Consider the following 20,403-nt stretch of genomic DNA (forward strand, 5'->3'; position numbering starts at 1 on the left):
CGGGACTCGGACCGGGAGCCGGACTGGGACTTGGACCGGGAGCCGGACCGGGAGCCGGACCGGGACCCGGACCGGGACCCGGACCGGGAGCCGGACCGGGACCCGGACCGGGACCCGGACCGGGACCGGGAGCGGGACCCGGACCGGGACTCGGACCGGGAGCCGGACCGGGAGCCAGACCGGGAGCCGGACCGGGGTTCACAGCCGCCCGGGGGAAGCTAGCGGCGGCGGCATGCGGAGTGGGCAAAGTTCCGAGTCCAGGTCCGGCTCCCGGTCCCGGGGCAGCAGCACCAGCAGCCCGGCTCCGGGGAGCACCGCGGCCCCGGTGGAGGCGGCTCGGCTCGCTCCGGGAACCGGGGGAGAGGCGCCGGACACTGTCGGCTCCGCACGGCGTGTTGCTTGCGTATGACGTCACTCACAGCTCACAGCATAGAATTACACTGAATAGATCAGCCGATATGGATCGGCCCATTGTCACCGATACCCGATCTAGAAATGTCTTCAATATCGGTACCGATACCGATACAAATATCGGATCGGTGCATCCCTAACCAGCACATGGCTTTTATGATGAAAAAGTTCTCAGAAGTGTCAGGGCTTCATTAGCTTTGCTGTTGTTCAATAGCAACAAGTTACATTCTTGAAAATGAATCCACTAAACATCCTCTTTCACCTGGCACCAGGTTCCTGGAAGTGTCCCTCCAGTGCAGCGTCCTGCATGAAGACGGGAGAGGACTATGTGAGTCTGGGGCAGGTGGAGTCTGGTCCCACGTGGGACGGGAACGTCCTGAAGCTGCAGTACAGCAGCGGACAGATGTGTCCCGACGGACAGCGCAACAGGACCAGCATCGTCCGCTTCAAGTGCGACAAAGACCGAGTGGTGAGGGAACTCTGTGCACGTCTCCGCTGTCAATAACGGTGTTGGACCCTGTTTTTATGGCAGAAATACAATGTGTTAATCTAGATAAAAAGTTAAATATGTGTTTCTACCCCCCCAGGACTCCCGGCCCACGATGATCTCTGCCCTTGAGGACTGTGTTTACACCTTCCTGTGGCTGACAGCTGCTGCCTGCCCGCTCAACAGCAGTCAGCACGACGACTGCAAGGTCACCAACCCAGCTACAGGTCAGACTCTCACAAGATGATCCGCTTCTCACACATGTTATACACTAGGGCTGCTCGGTTATGGAAAAAATCATAATCACGATTATTTCCGACAAAAACGAAATCACGATTATTCGAATGATTATTAATATGTGCCTTTATTTTTTTAAAATGACTACCCGGAAGTACCGGTCACTTCCGGTTCCGGTAAACACCGATTACGGCTGCGTGTCTCATTCCTCCGTGAAACCAGGATATCGGTGCCCGGTTATTCAAACCCTTAATGATGGCAACATTAACACTCTCCATAAAAACACTTTGTAACTGAGAACTTAACACTACAAGCACACACACAGAGAGAGAGAGAGAAAGAGAGGGGTGGGGGGGGGCTATGAGGACCATCATCATTTACCCCCGAAACGCCGACATTAAACGGGTTCCATACAACCGTAATCACGATTATATTTCGATTAATTGAGCAGCCCTAATATACACGTATACCTGTTTGAATAATATATTTTGATCATTTTACAGTTTTTTGACGCTAGGAACTGTAAAAAATTTGCCGTAAAATGTGCAGGAAGTGTTTTTTTTTAAAGGTGACCCTCAAATTCGAACCTCTCTCCCCCCAAGGTCATCTGTTTGACCTGAACGCCCTGACGAAGGAAGGCGGTTACACGGTCTACGATCCCCAGGATCAAAAAAAGATAATCCGCATGAACATCTGTGGAAACATGGCCAACGCCGGCTGCAGCCCTGAAACCGGTTCGTACCTCCATCACACCACAGATTCTCATACACAGATTCTCTCCTGGTTACTGTTTGCTCTCGCTCACGCACTTGGATGAGTTATGTAACCGAGGCATGTGCGTCACCTCTGTTCTTCAAACCGCATCACACGGATTAATGAGACACCTGAGGTCACGTGCTCCTCAGATTATTGACTCCTCTTCTACCGGGGGTGAGGTAGATGTTGCTCAGTTCACTGAGTTCACTGAGCAGCAGCCGAAAGCCCAGGCTGCACAACACGGCTGAATAATGAACTATGGGAATGTTCATGAATGAATGCACATCTAGAAATATTATGGGATGCACATGCCAGATATGAATGAGTAGTTCATGCACCCTAATTACACACATTCATAGATATCAGTCGTCTAAATGTGTCCATCAAGCATCAAGATCCATGAATTATTTCATCCGCCGCCTGATCTGGTTCCACTGCAAAATGTTATGGAATTCTATAGAAACAAGGACTTGTAAACCTCGTCATTGTGTAGTTATCTGTGTGTGCGTGTTGTGTTTGCAGCCGTGTGCATCAAGGAGACCAGCACAGCGGCGAGCGGCGGTCAGGTGAGCAGGAAGCTGTCGTACAGGGATCATGTCGTGGAGCTGACGTATGAAGGAGGAAGTCCGTGCCCGGCAAACCCCGAACTCAAGCACAGCAGCATCATCCACTTCATCTGCAGGTTCGTCCTCCGCTGGGGTTTCTCTTTGTCGTTCTGTCATCACTGTTTTTTTATTTATTACAGTTTTTTGACATTCCACACCTTCTGCGATCTATCTCTCATGTTGACACTGAAATAAATAATGAGCGTTGTGTCTCTGTAGACCCCCGAACATGGGCTCAGCCTCCGCGGAGCCGGTCCTCATCGACTCCGATGCCGAGACCTGCACACACTTCTTCTCCTTCCACACGCCGCTGATCTGTGAACAGCCTGTACGTTTACGTGTGTGTTTGTCGTACAGATGTTATTAAAACTCCCTTAGTTGTGGATTTGTGATTATTTCCAAACATTCAAGTGGAAAATGTGTCAGAAAAGACGTGAAGTAGACGTGTGTGGGATTGTCTCCGACTCCTGTGATTCTTCAAACCTTGTTTACTTTTGGACTTCAGAGGCACAACAACTGTTACTGTTCGTCGTGTCCTGAGCCTCGGTCTGATGCTTGTCTTTTCCATAACTGATCTCTCAGGTGACGTGTTCGGTGCAGAACGGCTCTGCTCTGATAGATCTGACTCCTCTGATTCACGTCAATGGATACTACACGGCCACAGGTCAGTGAGCACGGGTTTACACTTCACTTCATTAGAGGAACTGATGATTTACTGACGCTGTGTTTCTGTCTCGTCCTCTCAGATGAGGCCCAGGGTCAAAAGGATGGAGGGTCAGACTTTTACATCAATGTCTGTGTGCCTCTGAACCCAATCCCCGGCGTCACCTGTCCTCCTGGATCTGCCGTCTGTATGGATCCTGATGACGGACCACCAATTGTGAGGCCCACTATCAGATGTTGTCAACAGAAAATGATAGAAGATGTGTTTCTGTTTCCATCGCATCTCCGTGTCTTAAAACCATCTCTAACTTTCCTCATCGACTCCTTCTTCCTGCCTCTTTAAGGATATCGGGCGAACTACCAAAGGCCCGGAGATCGACAGCTCCAAAGGGGACGTGACCATCACCTACCACAGCTCCACCAAGTGTGCAGAGGACCCGTCACAGAACTACTCTTCCACCATCATCTTCACCTGCCAGAGAGGCCTGGACCTGGTCCGTCCGCACTCCCATGAGAGCAGCGTTTACGTTCTCCTGATTCTGGAGGAGGTCACTGACCTTTGTTGTGTGTGCAGGGTTCTCCACGGATGGTCAAGCTGGAGTGCGTCTACCTGTTTACGTGGGCGACGCCTGTGGTCTGTCCAGATGCCACCAACACCAGCGGCTGCCAGCTCACCGACTCCCAGCTCAAGTTCACCTTTGACCTTTCGGGCCTTTCTGCTGAAGTCCAGGTGAGCTCCACCAAAAATGACGTTCCAGGGACTTTGAGTGTTTGTCGGTTTGAGGTGTCAGAGAGTTTTGAACAAACCAGTGAAGCTGAGTCTTTGTATTTCAGGTGCCAGGACTTTCCAGCATCTACCACATCAGCGTGTGCGGCTCGGTGGCGGAGCCGGCCTGTAAGAACGCCGCGGTCTGCCTCGTGTCCGGCTCCGGCTCGGACGCCTCGGCCTCGTCGTTCGGCATCAGCAAGGCCATGACCATGGACTACAAACACGAGGAGCAGGCGGTGCTGATGCAGTACGGAGGAGGAGACCCCTGCCCGCCATGTGAGTCTGTTCAACTTACTGCAATCACATCCAGAGGCTTTTAATCATCTCCAACGTTTCACAATCTGAAAAAGTTTGTTAAAAACATAGATAAAGTAAATTAAAGGGACTCTTACCTTTGTTGCATTTTTACACTTTTCTTGGATAAGGTTAAATTGGTATTAATAAGGTAATGACACTCTAAAATGCAAGACAGACCCACCAGGAGTAAAAACAAACAATTATTTCACTCTCATAATATTTAGTGAAAACTTCAACCAATAAAATTCTTCGGACCGAAGGACCTTATTGGCCGACAGACCTGTCTGTTTGCTGCATGGACATGCAGGTTTTCCGTCTGCTTCTTGTGGCGCATTCGGGCCCGCGTCATCAAGGCATGTGAATGTAAATGTATATAACTTACCGAATCCATTGCTTTGGTAAACAAAAACTCACGTGCCTGCGCGGAGGCAGTAGCTTGTTAGTCTGCTTGTAAGTAAAGTTTCTTCAAAAAAACACTGCGGATGGGAACGAGGGGGTGGGGCATTGGAGGAAGGCGGGATGATTTGAATGTGCTGTAATTCTCAAATGCAACAAAGGTAAGAGTTCCTTTAACGCATTTAACACCATTAACAGAATCATAAGACTCAAGCTGATTTAAAAGGTTACACTTCAAATTAGATTTAGATTAATAATTCATTACATAAAAGTAATGAGAACATTTATAAACTCTAAACATTGTGCAGGTCAATAAAATACTTTTAAATTTGATTCTTGTTCATGATAATCAACAGGAGCATTTAAAGCAGATTAACACAGATGAACCTGGATGGTCGATGTCACATGTGAAGAGCGGAGCCCACTTCCTGATTGAATACTTCCTGTATTGAACCTTAGTGTCAAGGCTGATATATTGATTCTTTGCACTAATATTTGTAAATTAAAATAAATGTCTAATACTCCAATGAGGCGTCCTCACCTCCATAAGATCTTGATTTGTGTGAAGCAACCAAAGGAATAAAGGCGTGTCTGTGTGTTGTAGTGACCACTGAGGGTGAGGCGTGTGTGTTCCCCTTCATTCTCATGAAGAAGTCGTACACAGAATGCACCAAAGATGGAAGGACAGACGGCAGGAAGTGGTGCTCCACCACCGCCAACTATGACACGGACAGGAAGTGGGGCTTCTGCGTTCCAGGTGACAGAGAGGAGACGAAACCAGGCATTAAATCACATGATGATTCCAACACTTTTAACTTTTAACACATGTAGGACTGAAGCTGAAGTGTGGAGCAGGCAGGGAAAACAAAATGACTTTAATTTTTAGATTAGATTCAACTTTATTGTCATTGCACAGTACAAGTACTTATACAACGAAATGCAGTTTAGCTTCTAACCAGAAGTGCAAAAAAAAAGGCAGTAAAAGTGCAGAGTAATGTGCATATTAAAGTGAATATGTAAATAAAGGATATCTGTACAGTAAGAAATATATATGGAATATTACAGTATTAACAGGAATTTTAAGATATAAGGACGATGAATACACTATGAGCAGGATAAAAATATAAATATATATAAATATGAATACAGTATAGGCGGGATATACAGTAGTAAAAAAAGTACTGCAAATGTACAAATGATCAGTGGTTGGAGGAGGGTGTGTGGCAATAAGAAGTATATGAGTATTGTGCATGTTAAAGTGAAAATGTAAATAAATAAGATCTGAACAGTAAGAAATATATATGGAATATTACAGTATTAACAGGAATTGTAAGATATAAGGACGATGAATACACTATGAGCAGGATAAAAATATAAATATATATATAAATATGAATACACTATAGGCGGGATATACAGTAGTAAAAAAAGTAACAGTAGTGCAAATGTACAAATGATCAGTGGTTGGAGGAGGGTGTGTGGCAATAAGAAGTATATGAGTATTGTGCATATTAAAGTGAAAATGTAAATAAAAGCTAAACACGAAATATGAATTAGTCTTTAGTGGCAAAACCAACACTTTGGGGATTTGACGGCAAATATCCCATCTTCCGTTCATCGTACACTTTGTACAGTCAGAGTCAAACATCCTTCTGTTGCCTTGAAAGTTCCCTCAGTCCTATCAGCCATCTTTTGATAATGACTTGTTTAAAGATGCTTTATTCTCCTGTGGTGAAGGAAATTGTTTTTTATTTCTTCCTTTGCAGGAGTGTAAGTTTTGAATTTCGTCTTTACAGTTTGAAAGTGTTTCCTCATGTTTCCCTTCTCTCTCCCTCTCTCTCTTTCTTCCAGCCTCGGCTAAACGTCAGTCGTCCATCTTGTTCACCTGTGACCAGTCGGCGGGCCACGGCTCTCCTCAGCTGCTCTCAGAGACGGCCGGTTGTTCCGTCACTTTCCAGTGGAAGACCAACGCCGTTTGTCCCCCGAGGAAGATGGAGTGCAAGCTGGTCAGCCAGCATAAGACCTTCGACCTCCGAGCCCTGTCCTCCCTCACCGAGCCGTGGAAGTTCAGCCACAAGGGAGATTCGTGAGTCCAGATATGTTTCCCATGTTTTTTGGGACCGTGTGAGGAACCTGGTGTATCCAGAGAAAGATTCCTGACTGTTTTTAAATATGACTGTCCTCAGGTATTACATCAACCTGTGCCAGGGGATCCACGGTGGTTTACCAGCTTGTCCAGATGGAGCGACCGTGTGTCGCCACACGGCAGCAGGACGGACTGAGACCCTCGGTCGAGTTTACACCCAGAAGATGAGCTACTCTGGTGGGTTGTCAAGTCAAATGCTCTTCAATGGACCTGCACTCGTATGTGATGTTTCAACGAGAGCTGGTCTGACACATCGTTCCTCTCTCTCTGCAGAAGGAAAGATCTCCGTCAGTTACTCGGCAGGAGACCATGTCTGTGAGAACGGCGTGCAGGCGAAGACTGTGATCCAGCTGAGCTGTGGCTCCACTGTCGGACACCCAGCACTCATCAGGTCACACACACACACACACACACACACACACACACACACACACACACACACACACACACACACCCCGGTTAGATGATCACTTCTTCACAAGCTCAAAATGTGTTTCATTTACCTCCACTATTTGGTTTTGGTTTCCGAACGACTACAATATATGTGATGCTGCAACATTACAACATTCATTGACTCTTTGTTTATGCTTTTCTAACTCACAGTTAACAGTGTTTGGCTTTAAAGTTCAAGTTCTTAGGTTAAAGTATAATTTAAGCAAAAACATTCCTCATTCCTCAGTTGTTGTTATTCATAGAAGTGAGTTTTTTCAAATTCAAACAACCTAAGAATGAAGGAGAAGTTCAATATATCTCGTTTTGAATTTAGTGAACATGTCATTTTATCCACTGGATTTTTTAATTTGAAGTCTTGCCGACAGCAGCCGCGTTAAATCCCCTGTCTGTGTGTTCAGTGAGGACCAGGCGTCCTGTGAGTTTGTGTTTGGCTGGGAGACTCGCTCGGCGTGTGCGGTGGAGCAGCGGGAGGTGGAGATGGTGAACGGGACGATCCAGGTTCCGGACACCGGGGCCAGTCTCAGCCTGGGATCCCTCTACTTCAGGTAGCTGCACATACCGGGTCATCACCTACAGGTTGATACGGGAGCAGGAGGAAACTTCTACTGTGGGATTGGTAAAGGTACAACATGTAGTTCTCATCTTCCTCTTAGCCAACATCAGGCGTCTGGAGACATCCGTCCCAACGGCGACCGTTACATCTACCACATCCAGCTGTCCGGCATCACCAACAACTCCCTGGCCAAGTGCCTGGGCGCCAACATCTGCCAGGTGAAGCTCAACACGGCCTACAGGCGCAGGATCGGCTCCTCCAGCAAAGCCAAGTACTACATCCAAGGTAATCCTGAGCTTTGCCTGGTTTCCCTCGTGGATCCATTTCTCCGCAGCTGCAGGAGCGTAACACACAAATAACCTTTCAATCCGGTGCCATCAGGAGGAAACCTGGACGTGATGGTTCCCTCGGAGTCGGCGTGCGGCCGCGAGAAAACCAAAATGGTGTCGTCCACCATCATGTTCCACTGTAACCCGGGGGCCGGCGTGGGGATCCCGGAGTTCATGATGGAGACGGACGAGTGCCAGTATCTGTTTGTGTGGCACACGAAGGCTGTGTGTAATCTCACGTGAGTCGACAACTCATCACACACCTGCTGCAAGTTTGTTTTCTTTACTCCCGACTAGGGGTGGGAATTGGCAAAAATGTGACTATTCAATAGTATTGCGATTCTGCAAGTATTGCGATTCGATTCTGCGATATATTGCGATTCATGTCCCCCATATTATTCAAAGGCTTTACAAAAAATGAGGAAATTAAGACTGCTCACCTCACTTCAAATGTCACATTTAATTCTGTGAACAACATTGTCTTCTACACATTAACTGAAGTGCAAAAACTTTGTCCTTGAACATTCAGGACACAGGACCTTTGTAAATATTTTCTGAATAGGAGACCTCTCACATGAACACTGAGCTCCCAGCACATAACTTACAATTATTTAAATACAATACAGTAACATCAAGCAGACATAATAGAGTAACATAAACCTGAGAATAATCATATAAATAAGAGTAACCTAGAGCTTCAATCAAATTGAGAAAAATAAACAAATGTGTTCTACTAGAGTCCAGTCCAGTTGGCTGCAAGGTCATGACCCAAAATGTTAAATTCATTTGGGAATATTGGCATTTTTGTTCAGAAAAAGGAGTTGGTCAACATGCTCAGATGTTAAAGTTCCTCTGGGACGTTACTATATCTCCTGCAGTGGAGAACATCCTTTCCACAGACACACTAGGTATCTTTTAAACTCTGAAACTCTCCTCGTCATGCTTTGCCAGCCAGGAGCCAGGTTTTTTTTTTTTTTTTAAATATTGCAATACTTTGTGCTTCAGTATCGATATAATCGCGGGCGCAAAATATCGCGATACTGAACAGAATCGATTTTTTTCCCCCACCACTACTCCCGACCTCAATAACTAACTGAAACCATCCTGCAGAACGGTCGATGCGAAGTCGCACGATGACGACGATGACGAAGGCAGCGCGGGTCAAGCCGTGTCCAGGCGGAGTCAGGCGCTCGGGCTGCTGCTGAGCCTCCTGCTGGTGGGCGTGTCCGTCTGTGTGCTGGGGCTCCTGCTGCACAAGAGAGAGAGAAGGTGACCACACGAGCATCATGTGACCGAGTGGCCTTCGCTCCCACAGACGCCTGACCTCCTTGTTTTCTTCTCCCAGGGAGCTGGTGATCCAGAAGGTCTCCGGCTGCTGCAGAAGAGGAAACCAGGTCGCGTACAAATACTCGAAGGTCAGTAAACCCGTCCTTCCTCCTCGCCAGCGCTGGGACTCAGAGCTCCTACTAACTCCCTTCACGTCCTCAGGTGAACATCGATGACGAAGCGGGCGAGGAGGAGATGGAGTGGCTGATGGAGGAGCTGGAAGCCCCGCCCACCACCTCCTCGTCGTCCCACCGGGGCAGGGGTAACCAAGGCAACGGCCACATCACCACCAAGGCGGTGAACACGGACGCCCTCCGCTCGTTCACGCTGGACGAGCAGGAGGACGACAGCGAGGACGAGGTGCTGAGCGTGCCGGGGGTGCAGGTGATGAAGGCCAAGAGCTCGGCGGCGGCGGCTCACCGCAGCATCTTCCTACAGGTGAGTTCGGGTACTGCGGCTGGGATCAGGATTCTCACTGAGGCGCCGGGTTACAAACCGTCTCCCTGTGCGTTCCCAGGAGGAGAGCGACGAGGACCTGGTCGGACTCCTGGACGACTCGGAGCGGAAGAGGAAGAGCGGCAGGCCCCGCCCCTCGGGCCGTAACCACGGCAACAGCACGGCGGCCAACATGAAGCGGGACGAGGACGACAGTGACGAGGACCTCCTCAGGGTGTGATGTCACTGCCTCACCCCCCCCCACACTCCGCTCTGTCCCTCCTCCTCCTCCTCCGTCCTGTCTGAACTCTTCTCGCTCAGTGAATGTTTCCATCACAGCAACACAACAACACAACATCACAACAACACAACAACACAACAGTGAAAAGAACCCACAACATCTTGAAATCAGTTGTTTTTTTTCGGACTGCACCTTTTCTTTACTCCTCTGTCCACAGCTCGTCCATCGGTTCCTTATTTATTGAAAGCTGATTGTTTAAAGTGTTGACCTGAACTCTGTCTTTTCACTTCCTGTCACCGCAGCTGCGTCCGCCCCCCCCCCCCCCCCACACACACACACACACACGTGTCCGACCGGCCAGTTCAGACTCATCAGATCAACCCAGGGCACAAAAAACACCTTTTCAAAATGTATTGACTCTGCAGAGAGACACGTCAGGGAAAAGATTCAAGTGAAGATTAAATTATATTAAATACTTGTATATTAGTGTTTTAAAAAGAAAAGGCTGTGCCGTCGCTTTTTGCACTTTACCGTAGCACTGATGACCTGGAAGTGATCCCTTTCTTTGCAGAGTGGGCAACAATACATTTACTACTTTGAGGGGTTGATTCATAGTTTGGGTTTTTAATGACCTTTGGGAACTTGTTAGAAAACCAAGCTGGAGCTCTGGGGCCATATGAGGAAAACAAGAAGACGAGATTTCGAGGATAACGTTGTAGTTGAGAAGAAAACCTGAATGTGAAGTTGATAAAACAACTTTATTCTCTAAATCTCGGATGTTTCTTCTCTCGTGGCCGTAATAATCTGTCGTGGGAAACGGCGGTGAAACGGAAGCAAACAGCAGGAGTGTGGTTCGGGTTTCAGGACGTCCCCTCGTGTCTCTAAAGGGAAAGAAGACGCCCGCTTGTCTTCTCGCTGTTTACAGTTGCTATAATAGCAGATCTTTTTCTCTTTCTTTCCCACGTGAAAAGAAAGCGTGATGCCTTCCTTAATGATGAATTTACTTTTGCATCTCCATCAGTGAATCATCTCCAGCGACAGATTGATTTGTGAGACGTTGTACATAAGACGATAATGTTCAATAATGTGGATTTTTGTTTTCTGTTTTTCGTTTGTCCTCACCGGTGAAATGCTCACACGTTTGTTTTTATGATTATTTGAATGTCGGAGCTGATTTTCTGTCGGTGTCTCTGTTCTGTGTGGAACTAGCGACGGCCTTAAGTGTGAATGGACGGGCGGTGGAAGGTTGAAAGTGAAACGAGAGATGTTAGTTTAGCTCGTGTTGGTTTTCTGAACTCCCGCTAAAGCCATATTCCATCAGCCACAAACGAATGGAAGTAGTTTTTCTTTATTTTTTTGTCCGCTTGCACACGAACGGCTCAGTTTCCATATCCAGGTCTGTGATGGTGGACGTGTCACAAGTGAAGTTTGAACTCGTTAAAGCCAACGTTTGTGCTGAAATCTGCCCTTTGTTTTGCCAAATGCATGAAATGATAACACAAAATGAAGAAGTTCAACATAAATATATCCAGACATGTACATTTAACACCGTTTTCTGCTTAATTACATCAAAACCAATGTTTCCTCAAAGGATCCAGGGCTCAGCTATTCAGGTTTAGTTATTTCATTGATTCCTGAATCTCACACTGACTGCAGTGGTTCCTCATAGTGAAGAGGAGTGAACCTGCACAGTATAAAGCATGGACTGGGAATAGGCCACCAGGGGGACATCAGGACGCTGGGGCTTCACTTTGTGGAGCCGTCATATCGTCCATCTTTATTTCCAGAGTTTGGTGTAAGCACAGTATCTCCGGTGCCGTCCCACTTCCTTCTTCTTTTCATTTGCCTCCAGGACCGACTTCAAGGTGGAATCACAGACTTAGAATTTGAATTCACACAAACTCGGTGAAAGACGGTTGTGTAGATGAGGATGAAATGTGCGATGGTACGAAGGGCATGAGGTTAAATCTCAGTTTTCAAATCCACAGAAACTCAAGTTATTAACAGACATGTGATGTCATCTCTAAAATATCTAATCAATCACCATTCAGGGTATTTCTAAAGCTTTATACGCAAATTTGTTAAACACATTTTTTGTAAAATGTCCAAAAACTCTGACAAAATAACAAAAAAAAACAAGCTTTAGCATTGTTAACATCGGTATTTTATATGGATGAGTTTGGGTTGTGCCATAAGAGGGAAATTTAAAAACACAAATATAAAACTTCATAATTTTTCAGTCCCTCTGCTGCAGGAAGTCACCGATGATTCACGATCACATAATGAAATTAATCTTTTTTTTTTTTTTTTACATCTCGTTCTAAAATCTCACTCGTCATGTTTTCTGTTAATAATCGTCAGGATCAGTCGAATGATTTTGCCGCTGATCTGAAGTTATGAAGTGTTTAACGGGTACGTTTTCAAAAAGCCAAACAAAAAAACCAGAACCTAAATATGATTGTCGAGCAAACAGTTGAAAATGAAATTGAGCCTGTTGCTCTCGGACCTTATTGTTTTAAACATTTGTATTTATTCAACTTCACGATCTGGTGTTTTCCACTTTGTGACTCATCTCTCCTGAGGAGACGTGGTAGCACTCCTCAACTTCTCCATGTTCCTGCTGTTTCTACCCTTCTCTTCTCGTGAAGATGTGAACGGACATTCTTGTGCTTTTTCTCTGATGGTCACTCCAGCAGAGACGTTTTGTTTTGTTTTGTAAAACTAACAACAACAAACTAAAAAAAGCCCCCAAGATATTTTCTGTGATGATTCTGGACGACGGGAGATTCTTGTTCTGTTTTGTTCGCTGTAAGTTCTGTTGTCTCGTATGTTTTTTTGTTTTTTCAGCTCTTTGCCCGTTTTCCTATTTAAAAGTGTCGATGTAAAAAATATTGCATTACTTGAATAAATAAGAGATCTGCTGTTTATTACTGTTGTGGGTGATTTACTGTCAGATGTCTGTTGTAGAATATGTGAAAATGAAGTGAATAGACTTGGACTTAAATCAATTAAATCAATCAAATCAATCAAAGACAACAAATTAAGAAGACACTTAAAACATTACACCCCTGTCACATGCATGTGTTATTTTTGGTTGAGCTTTATCATCGTTGTAACAAAGTGATTATAATTTAATAAATTTTTTCTCTATTTTTGAAAAAGTACAGACTGATGGAGGAATGTAGTGATAAAAGTCACCAAAATTACTTCAATTAAGTTGAATTTAAGCAAAATTTAAACAGATTAACAGAAATGAATGTTGCATGTTTTAATATATCTGTTTCCTACCATCATTGTTGTGGAAATCATTGTAAATTTTTATTGTGAGGAATAATTAACATTGACGTGATCACACAGTCTCTTCACATATATTATAATTAATATTAAAAGGTGTCGAACAAGTAGCTCTCAGTCTCAAAAAGGTTGGTGACCCCTGATCTAACGGCTTCAGACTGGAACTTATTTATGATCATAAATTTGACTCTGAGGACTTCAGACTTCGATGACTTGAGAGTTTACCTTCAAATTAAATCCTTGGAACATCATAAAATCCAGACTCGACTTGGACTCCTCTAGGAGAACGTCAACAAAAGAAGACTTGATGAAGACTTGAATCTGATAACTTGAGACTTGATTAGAACCAGTTTCAAAATTCCCCTGGACTTTGATCTCACTCATTACTTGACTTGGACTCGTCTCAAAGGACATCAGACCTGGACTTCTCTTATTCTAATAACTTATTTTATAAATTAATAAACTAGTGTCCCTCCAACTTATTGAGAACTTTCCCGAGCTTCAGGTGGAGCAGCCCTTTATTACTATATACTGCTATTATATTGGTATAATTACTATCATATATAAATATATATTATGTAATATTATATACTATATATACTGTACTATTTTTATATACTGTCTAACAATAACATTACCATCATATCATCAGTACTATTACCATCATCTTGCCACTGCACCTTATCTACCTATTTATCTTCTGTTTCTGTTTTTATTCTTTCTACATCAATATTTTTTATTTTATTGTATTGTATTTTATTGTATTCAAATATACCGGCTGCTATGACGACTTAATTTCCCTTCGGGGATGAATAAAGTAATCTATCTATCTATCTATCTATCTATCTATCTATCTATCTATCTATCTATCTATCTATCTATCTATCTATCTATCTATCTATCTATCTATCTATCTATCTATCTATCTATCTATCTATCTATCTATCTATCTATCTATCTATCTTTAAAAACTGCATCTTGTTTTTTGTGTCTCACTGATTCACAGAAGCTTCATGTAAAAGTTAACGAGCAGTGCAGGCAGGTCCACGTGTTCCTGTCGCTGTGTTTACGTTAATAAACTCCCGGCTGGTCAATGGTTCAGACGACACACGCAGTCCGAAGAAGTGATGACGAACATGTTTTAATCCTCAACTCCTCTGGACCTACGTCCGTCCTGAGACCTTTGCTCCTGCTCGTCCTGATTAAAACCCCCAGAACAGTGAGGAGGCTCAGATTCCTGTTCTCTCTCAGATAAGCTGCAGTCGCCTCAGAGAAGAAGGAGCTCAGTTTCTGCTCTTTGCAGTTTTTTTTTTGAAGGGAAAAGACAACACATCCGCAGCCATGACCACTTTTGACGACATCCTGGAAGAAGTCGGCAACTTCGGCCGCTGTCAGAAGCGCATCTTCGCCATGATGTGCCTGGTGTCCATGCCGTGGGCCGGCGTGTACGTGGGCATCGTGTTCCAGGGCTTCACCCCCGACCACTGGTGCCGGGACCCTGCGCTGGTGGAGACCAGGGAGGCCTGCGGCTGGAGCCTGGAGCACAGTCGCAGGCTGACGCTGCCTCAGGTCAACGGCTCCGGTGGCGTGCAGCCCAGCAGCTGTGAGCGGTACGAGCTGGACTGGAACAGCACCTCCCTCACCTGCGACTCCCAGGAGCTGGACCTCGGCAGGACCCCCAGAACCGCCTGTAAGGACGGGTGGGAGTACGACTACAAGGGGAGACAGTCCTTCGTCACTGAGGTGCGTTTCCTGACCTGTTGAACTCTTCCTTTAACCCCATTCATCTTATTTTACAAAGGGTACGTTGAGATTAGAGAAATCAGGATTCCAACACAACTAACCTTGTGTCTCTGTGTCCCAGTTTGACCTGGTGTGTGCAGACAGCTGGTTGGTGGACATGTACCAGGCCACGCTCAACATCGGCTTCCTGATTGGAAGCATAACTATCGGTTACCTGGCTGACAGGTAGGTCTGCGATTGGTTGGATCGTTAGTCAGTTAAACCTAAACGCTCTGAATCGTCGCTGAGACACTGATATTGATTGATTGATTATTTATTGAAGCCTTGGAAAACACATTGAGGGATAAGACCCTCATTTACAATGGTGCAGAGGGTACAATGAAGAGTTAATACATTGAAGAGTTGATACATTGAAAGAAATGCAAGAATATGCATATATTTATATACAGTAATACAAGGGAAAAGGTCATAAAACAATCATTTTTGGCGATTCAATAAAATACTATGGTTAAGTCAACTAACAGTTAGAATTACTGCAGGATAAGTCAGTTGTAGATAGATAGATAGATAGATAGATAGATAGATAGATAGATAGATAGATAGATAGATAGATAGATAGATAGATAGATAGATAGATAGATAGATAGATAGATAGATAGATAGATAGATAGATAGATAGATAGATAGATACATAGATAGATACATAGATAGATAAATAGGTAGATAGATAGATAGATAGATAGATAGATAGATAGATAGATAGATAGATAGATAGATAGATAGATAGATAGATAGATAGATAGATAGATAGATAGATAGATAGATAGATAGATAGATAGATAGATAGATTACTTTATTCATCCCCGAAGGGAAATTAAGTCGTCATAGCAGCCGGTATATTTGAATACAATAAAATACAATACAATACAATTAAATAAAAAATATTGAGGTATAAAGAATAAAAACAGAAACACAAGATAAATAGGTAGATAAGGTGCAGTGGCAAGATGATGGTAATAGTACTGATGATATGACGGTAATGTTATTGTTAGACAGTATATAAAAATAGTACAGTATATATAATATAAAATATAACATAATATATATTTATATATGATAGTAATTATACCAATATAATAGCAGTATATAGTAATAATGGCAGCAACAGTATATAATAATAATAGTAAATATAATAATAATAATAATAACATGTACACATGTATAAATATGTGTATATAGACTTATATATACAACGAATATACAAAGAGTATGATAAAATATGATATGATATATAGTAGAGGTATAAATATAAGTATTTGACTATACAATAGATAATATAATATAAGTGTAAGAATATGTAGACAGAGTGTGCAAGATAAGATTATAAGATTATATCTGTTTGTGTGTCTGTCTCCAGGTTCGGCAGGAAGTTGAGCTTCCTCATGTCCAACCTGTTTAATGGGATCACTGGGATCCTGGTGGCCGTGGCCCCGAACTACGTGTCTCTGCTGGTTTTCAGAACGCTGTACGGGTTCGGAGTGAAAGGCGGCTGGGTGGTGGGATACGTGCTGAGTAAGAGACACGTGAACATCTCTGTCGTGCGTCTCTCCTCCTGACACGAGATTCCATGTGTGACACGTGTCCTTCGTCTTGGTCCTCAGTCACAGAGCTGGTGGGAGTGGAGCACAGACGCACGGTGGGGGTCCTGTACCAGATGTTCTTCAGCGTGGGCATCCTCCTCCTCCCGCTGCTCGCCTACTTCATCACCGACTGGCGCTGGCTGCAGGTCGTCATCACCGTGCCCTACATCGTCTTCCTGTCCTACTACTGGTGAGGTTCACCGGTCAGATTCCTGTCCTTTGTCCTTTCAACAGGAGACAACCTTCAATACTCATTACTTCTTCAAAAGGGCAAACACATATTCCAAATACAGTCGCCAGAATCTAGGGTTGCAAAGGGGCGGAAAGTTTCCGGTAAATTTCCGGAAACTTTCCGGAAACTTTCCATGGGAAGTTTAGCTCGGGAATTTTGGGGAAAAAAAATACGCAAATTAAACGCTGAGCAATAACAACATCATTCAAAACTCTATTTTAAAGATGTATGGAACGTTGAGTTTCAACCCTCCACTGTGCATTCTTCCATCACATGCACAGATAACTCCCAGCATGCTTCACTCTACAGCAGGGCTATTGAGGCCTGCTGTAGAGTGAAGGACTAGTCAGGTAAGTTTCCATGATATTACTGGGAAAATATATTAGCATGCTAATTGAGGATTGTTCATCTGTTCATCTAGACTATTTCCATTCATTTATCCATCAATTGTAAAATATTTTTACAGACGATTCCAATTGTTTGGCTAACTATTTATATCTCTGGCATTGCATTAGTGTTTTTTTACAAACTTTTTTCTCATCTTATTCTACAGAACAATGCCACGTGCACTATCTCATGTGTGGAGACATTTCACCTCATCCAATGTAGAAGGAAAGGCTGTGTACATTTGCAAATACTGTGCAAAGACCTATGTTAAGAATGACACAACGATGCAGAAGCATATAGTCAAGTGCCCAAAGTTTCCTCAGGGCTCAAATCAGCCTATAACAAAACAAAATGTTTATATTTATGTCTGTATATGACAAGGTAAATACAGTTAGTATAAATTACCCACAACATTTCCAGTTTATTCCCGTTAATTCCCGTTTATTCCCGTTAATTCCCGTTAATTCCCATGGAAAGTGTCCAACTTTGAATATTCCCGGAATTTTGCAACCCTACCAGAATCTGACGAATCATAAGGAGGTCACGCTGGTTATCGCCCGACCAATCCTGAGTCAGTCTCAGCTGTCAATCATGACGGCCAACCCTGTTTTTTATGCTTTTGAATAACAAATCAGAACCAAACTTAAAGGAAACATAAACAAATAAACAACAAGAATTTTTTTTGTATGTCCCATTTCCTAACATGGAGGAGGTGTGAAGGTCTGATAATCACACGTCTCTGTCCACGTGTGTTTATGTTCCATTCCTATGGTTTTGTTTCATATACACAGAGGAAGAACACGTAGTTTCTTCAGTTTCTTCATTGAATTCACAATTCCCTGTTTCAAATATACCAATAAACTTGTGTGTTTGCATTTTCTTCATGAATGTTCTTGTCTCTCAGGTTCGTCCCCGAGTCTCCACGCTGGCTCCTGTCTCAGAACAAGAAGACCGAAGCCGTGAAGATCACCGAGGACATGGCCAAAGAAAACAAGAGAACTCTGTCCAAGAACATCGAGGTAACGGCCCGATGTATTTAATTATAACTTCCTGCCTTTTTACATTTCGTTTAAATGAAGTCGATATTTTGATATAATCATTTCCCCTCATGTTGTATTTGAGTGTTGTTTATATAATCACATCCTTCAAGGTGCAGTTGAGACAATCATTTTATACGGAGATATATTCAAATAATCTAAATTGTTAAAATACAGTCAATAGAATAAAGCGAAACAGGAGGAATAAATAGTAAATAAGTATAAAGATGTTTGTTTCTTCAGACTCTGACGGACGATAACGCCGTCTCCTGCACCGCCTCCTTCATGGACCTGATCCGAACTCCCAACATGAGGAAACACACTTTCATCCTCAGCTTCAACTGGTGAGTTCAAATTCACTCAGATTATTAATTTTTGTGTTTACGAGCTCGATCACGGGAGATAACCCCCCCGGTCCCCCCCCCCCCCCCCCCCCAGGTTCACCAGTGCCGTGGTCTACCAGGGGCTGATCATGCGGCTGGGGATTCTGGGAGGAAACGTCTACATCGACTTCCTCATCTCGGGCCTGTTGGAGTTTCCCGCCGCTTTCCTCATCCTCTTCACCATCGAGCGGATCGGCCGGCGTCTTCCCTTCGCCACCGCCAACATGGTCGCCGGCGCCGCCTGCTTCATCACGGCCATGATCCCTGACAGTGAGTACGAGGGACGGATTCCACAGACAGGAAGTGACCAGATCAGTATGTTTAAAATGTCGTGTTCTTGCAGGTATGTTCTGGTTTAAAACGGCGGTGGCCTGCGTCGGGCGGCTCGGGATCACCATGGCCTTCGAGATGGTCGTGTTCGTGAACACCGAGCTCTACCCGACGTTCGTCAGGTACGATCTGTTCTGCACTCGATGTGTGAAGTGCATATTGTCTTTATAAATATGTACACATAATAAACTGTGGTTGTGTTACCTGCAGGAACCTGGGCGTGTCGGTCTGTTCCACGCTGTGTGACATCGGAGGCATCGTGGCTCCGTTCCTTCTCTACCGGCTCGCCGTCATCTGGCTGGAGCTGCCACTCATCATCTTCGGTGCGTGAGGACGTGATTATGAAGATGTTGCGTAGACGTCTGGAATCATCAGGCCACAGAGCCACTGATGCTTTTATTCTCTTGACCCGTAGTTGATGAGCGTGAGGATCGAATAAGTTCAGAGGAGAAGAATAGGAACGTTTGGAAACTGTTGATTCATGTAGTTTAATGCAAATCTTCTCAAACTTCTGTATTAATATTGAAAAACCCGTTGGTAACATCATCATAATTAAAGTTAAATATATAATATGTGTTGTGTTGTTCAGGGTCTCTGGCGTTCGTGGCTGGAGGTTTGGTTCTGTTGCTCCCGGAGACCAGAGGCGTCCCGCTGCCCGACACCATCGACGACATCGAGTTCCCCAACAAGTGAGAAATACAGGATAAAAAATAACAAAAAAACTAAGTATTACACATTAAAAGTGTAATTTGCTTGTATGCGTATGATTAGTATGTAAACTTGTCACTTTATTAGGTACACCTGTCTTCTCATATCTGAAATGAAGCTCTAGAGTAGGATTATTATTTTATTATCTCACGGCTGAGCTGTTGGATCCCATCAGCTCGAGATGTTCGACCACCAGTGAGATTCTGGACGTTCTCTCTATCTCGTCCGAACATCATGTTGATGTTGTTGTTTTGTTTTTGGTTTAGAATGAAGGAGAAACTTTCCATGAAGAACCAACAGTTGGACAACTTGTTGCCCAGCGACGACGTGTCCACCAACAAAGAGCCGGCGACTGTCTGACCTGTGTCTGACCTCTGTCTGACCTCTGTCTGACCTCTGTCTGACCTCTGTCTGAGATCAGATTTATTTATCATGTTTGTCTGTGACTGTTTGTCTGTGATGTCTGATCAATAAAATGTGCATTTTTATTTAAATGCTCAGTTGTTGGTGTGTTTTCATAAAGATTCGTCTTTTTAAAGACCTGT

At 44.2% G+C, this 20,403-nt stretch overlaps 2 protein-coding genes across 2 annotated transcripts in view; both read left to right on the top strand.

Annotated features, from left to right (window-relative positions):
• Positions 1-13,031, top strand: part of igf2r (insulin-like growth factor 2 receptor) — a 34,258-nt gene extending 21,227 nt beyond the window's left edge. Inside the window, exons 31-51 of the mRNA XM_061091038.1 lie at positions 684-880; positions 999-1,125; positions 1,738-1,869; positions 2,414-2,573; positions 2,716-2,824; positions 3,079-3,160; positions 3,243-3,376; positions 3,504-3,653; positions 3,734-3,889; positions 3,994-4,204; positions 5,226-5,378; positions 6,473-6,707; positions 6,808-6,944; positions 7,041-7,158; positions 7,619-7,765; positions 7,874-8,058; positions 8,155-8,341; positions 9,213-9,371; positions 9,448-9,517; positions 9,591-9,866; positions 9,946-13,031. Coding sequence (XP_060947021.1) covers positions 684-880; positions 999-1,125; positions 1,738-1,869; positions 2,414-2,573; positions 2,716-2,824; positions 3,079-3,160; positions 3,243-3,376; positions 3,504-3,653; positions 3,734-3,889; positions 3,994-4,204; positions 5,226-5,378; positions 6,473-6,707; positions 6,808-6,944; positions 7,041-7,158; positions 7,619-7,765; positions 7,874-8,058; positions 8,155-8,341; positions 9,213-9,371; positions 9,448-9,517; positions 9,591-9,866; positions 9,946-10,104 — 3,284 coding nt within the window. The 3' untranslated portion in view covers positions 10,105-13,031. The remainder of the gene's footprint in view (positions 1-683; positions 881-998; positions 1,126-1,737; positions 1,870-2,413; positions 2,574-2,715; positions 2,825-3,078; positions 3,161-3,242; positions 3,377-3,503; positions 3,654-3,733; positions 3,890-3,993; positions 4,205-5,225; positions 5,379-6,472; positions 6,708-6,807; positions 6,945-7,040; positions 7,159-7,618; positions 7,766-7,873; positions 8,059-8,154; positions 8,342-9,212; positions 9,372-9,447; positions 9,518-9,590; positions 9,867-9,945) is intronic.
• A 1,708-nt stretch (positions 13,032-14,739) lies between these two features.
• Positions 14,740-20,218, top strand: LOC133024702 (solute carrier family 22 member 2-like). The gene is made up of 11 exons (XM_061091868.1): positions 14,740-15,141; positions 15,263-15,366; positions 16,559-16,713; positions 16,803-16,971; positions 18,305-18,419; positions 18,681-18,781; positions 18,876-19,090; positions 19,164-19,272; positions 19,361-19,473; positions 19,740-19,839; positions 20,125-20,218. The coding sequence occupies exons 1-11, from the start codon at positions 14,740-14,742 to the stop codon at positions 20,216-20,218; spliced, it is 1,677 nt and encodes a 558-aa protein (XP_060947851.1).
• Positions 20,219-20,403: the final 185 nt, after the last annotated feature.

The sequence above is a fragment of the Limanda limanda genome, chromosome 18 (assembly GCF_963576545.1).
Source record: "Limanda limanda chromosome 18, fLimLim1.1, whole genome shotgun sequence".
NCBI lineage: Eukaryota > Metazoa > Chordata > Actinopteri > Pleuronectiformes > Pleuronectidae > Limanda > Limanda limanda.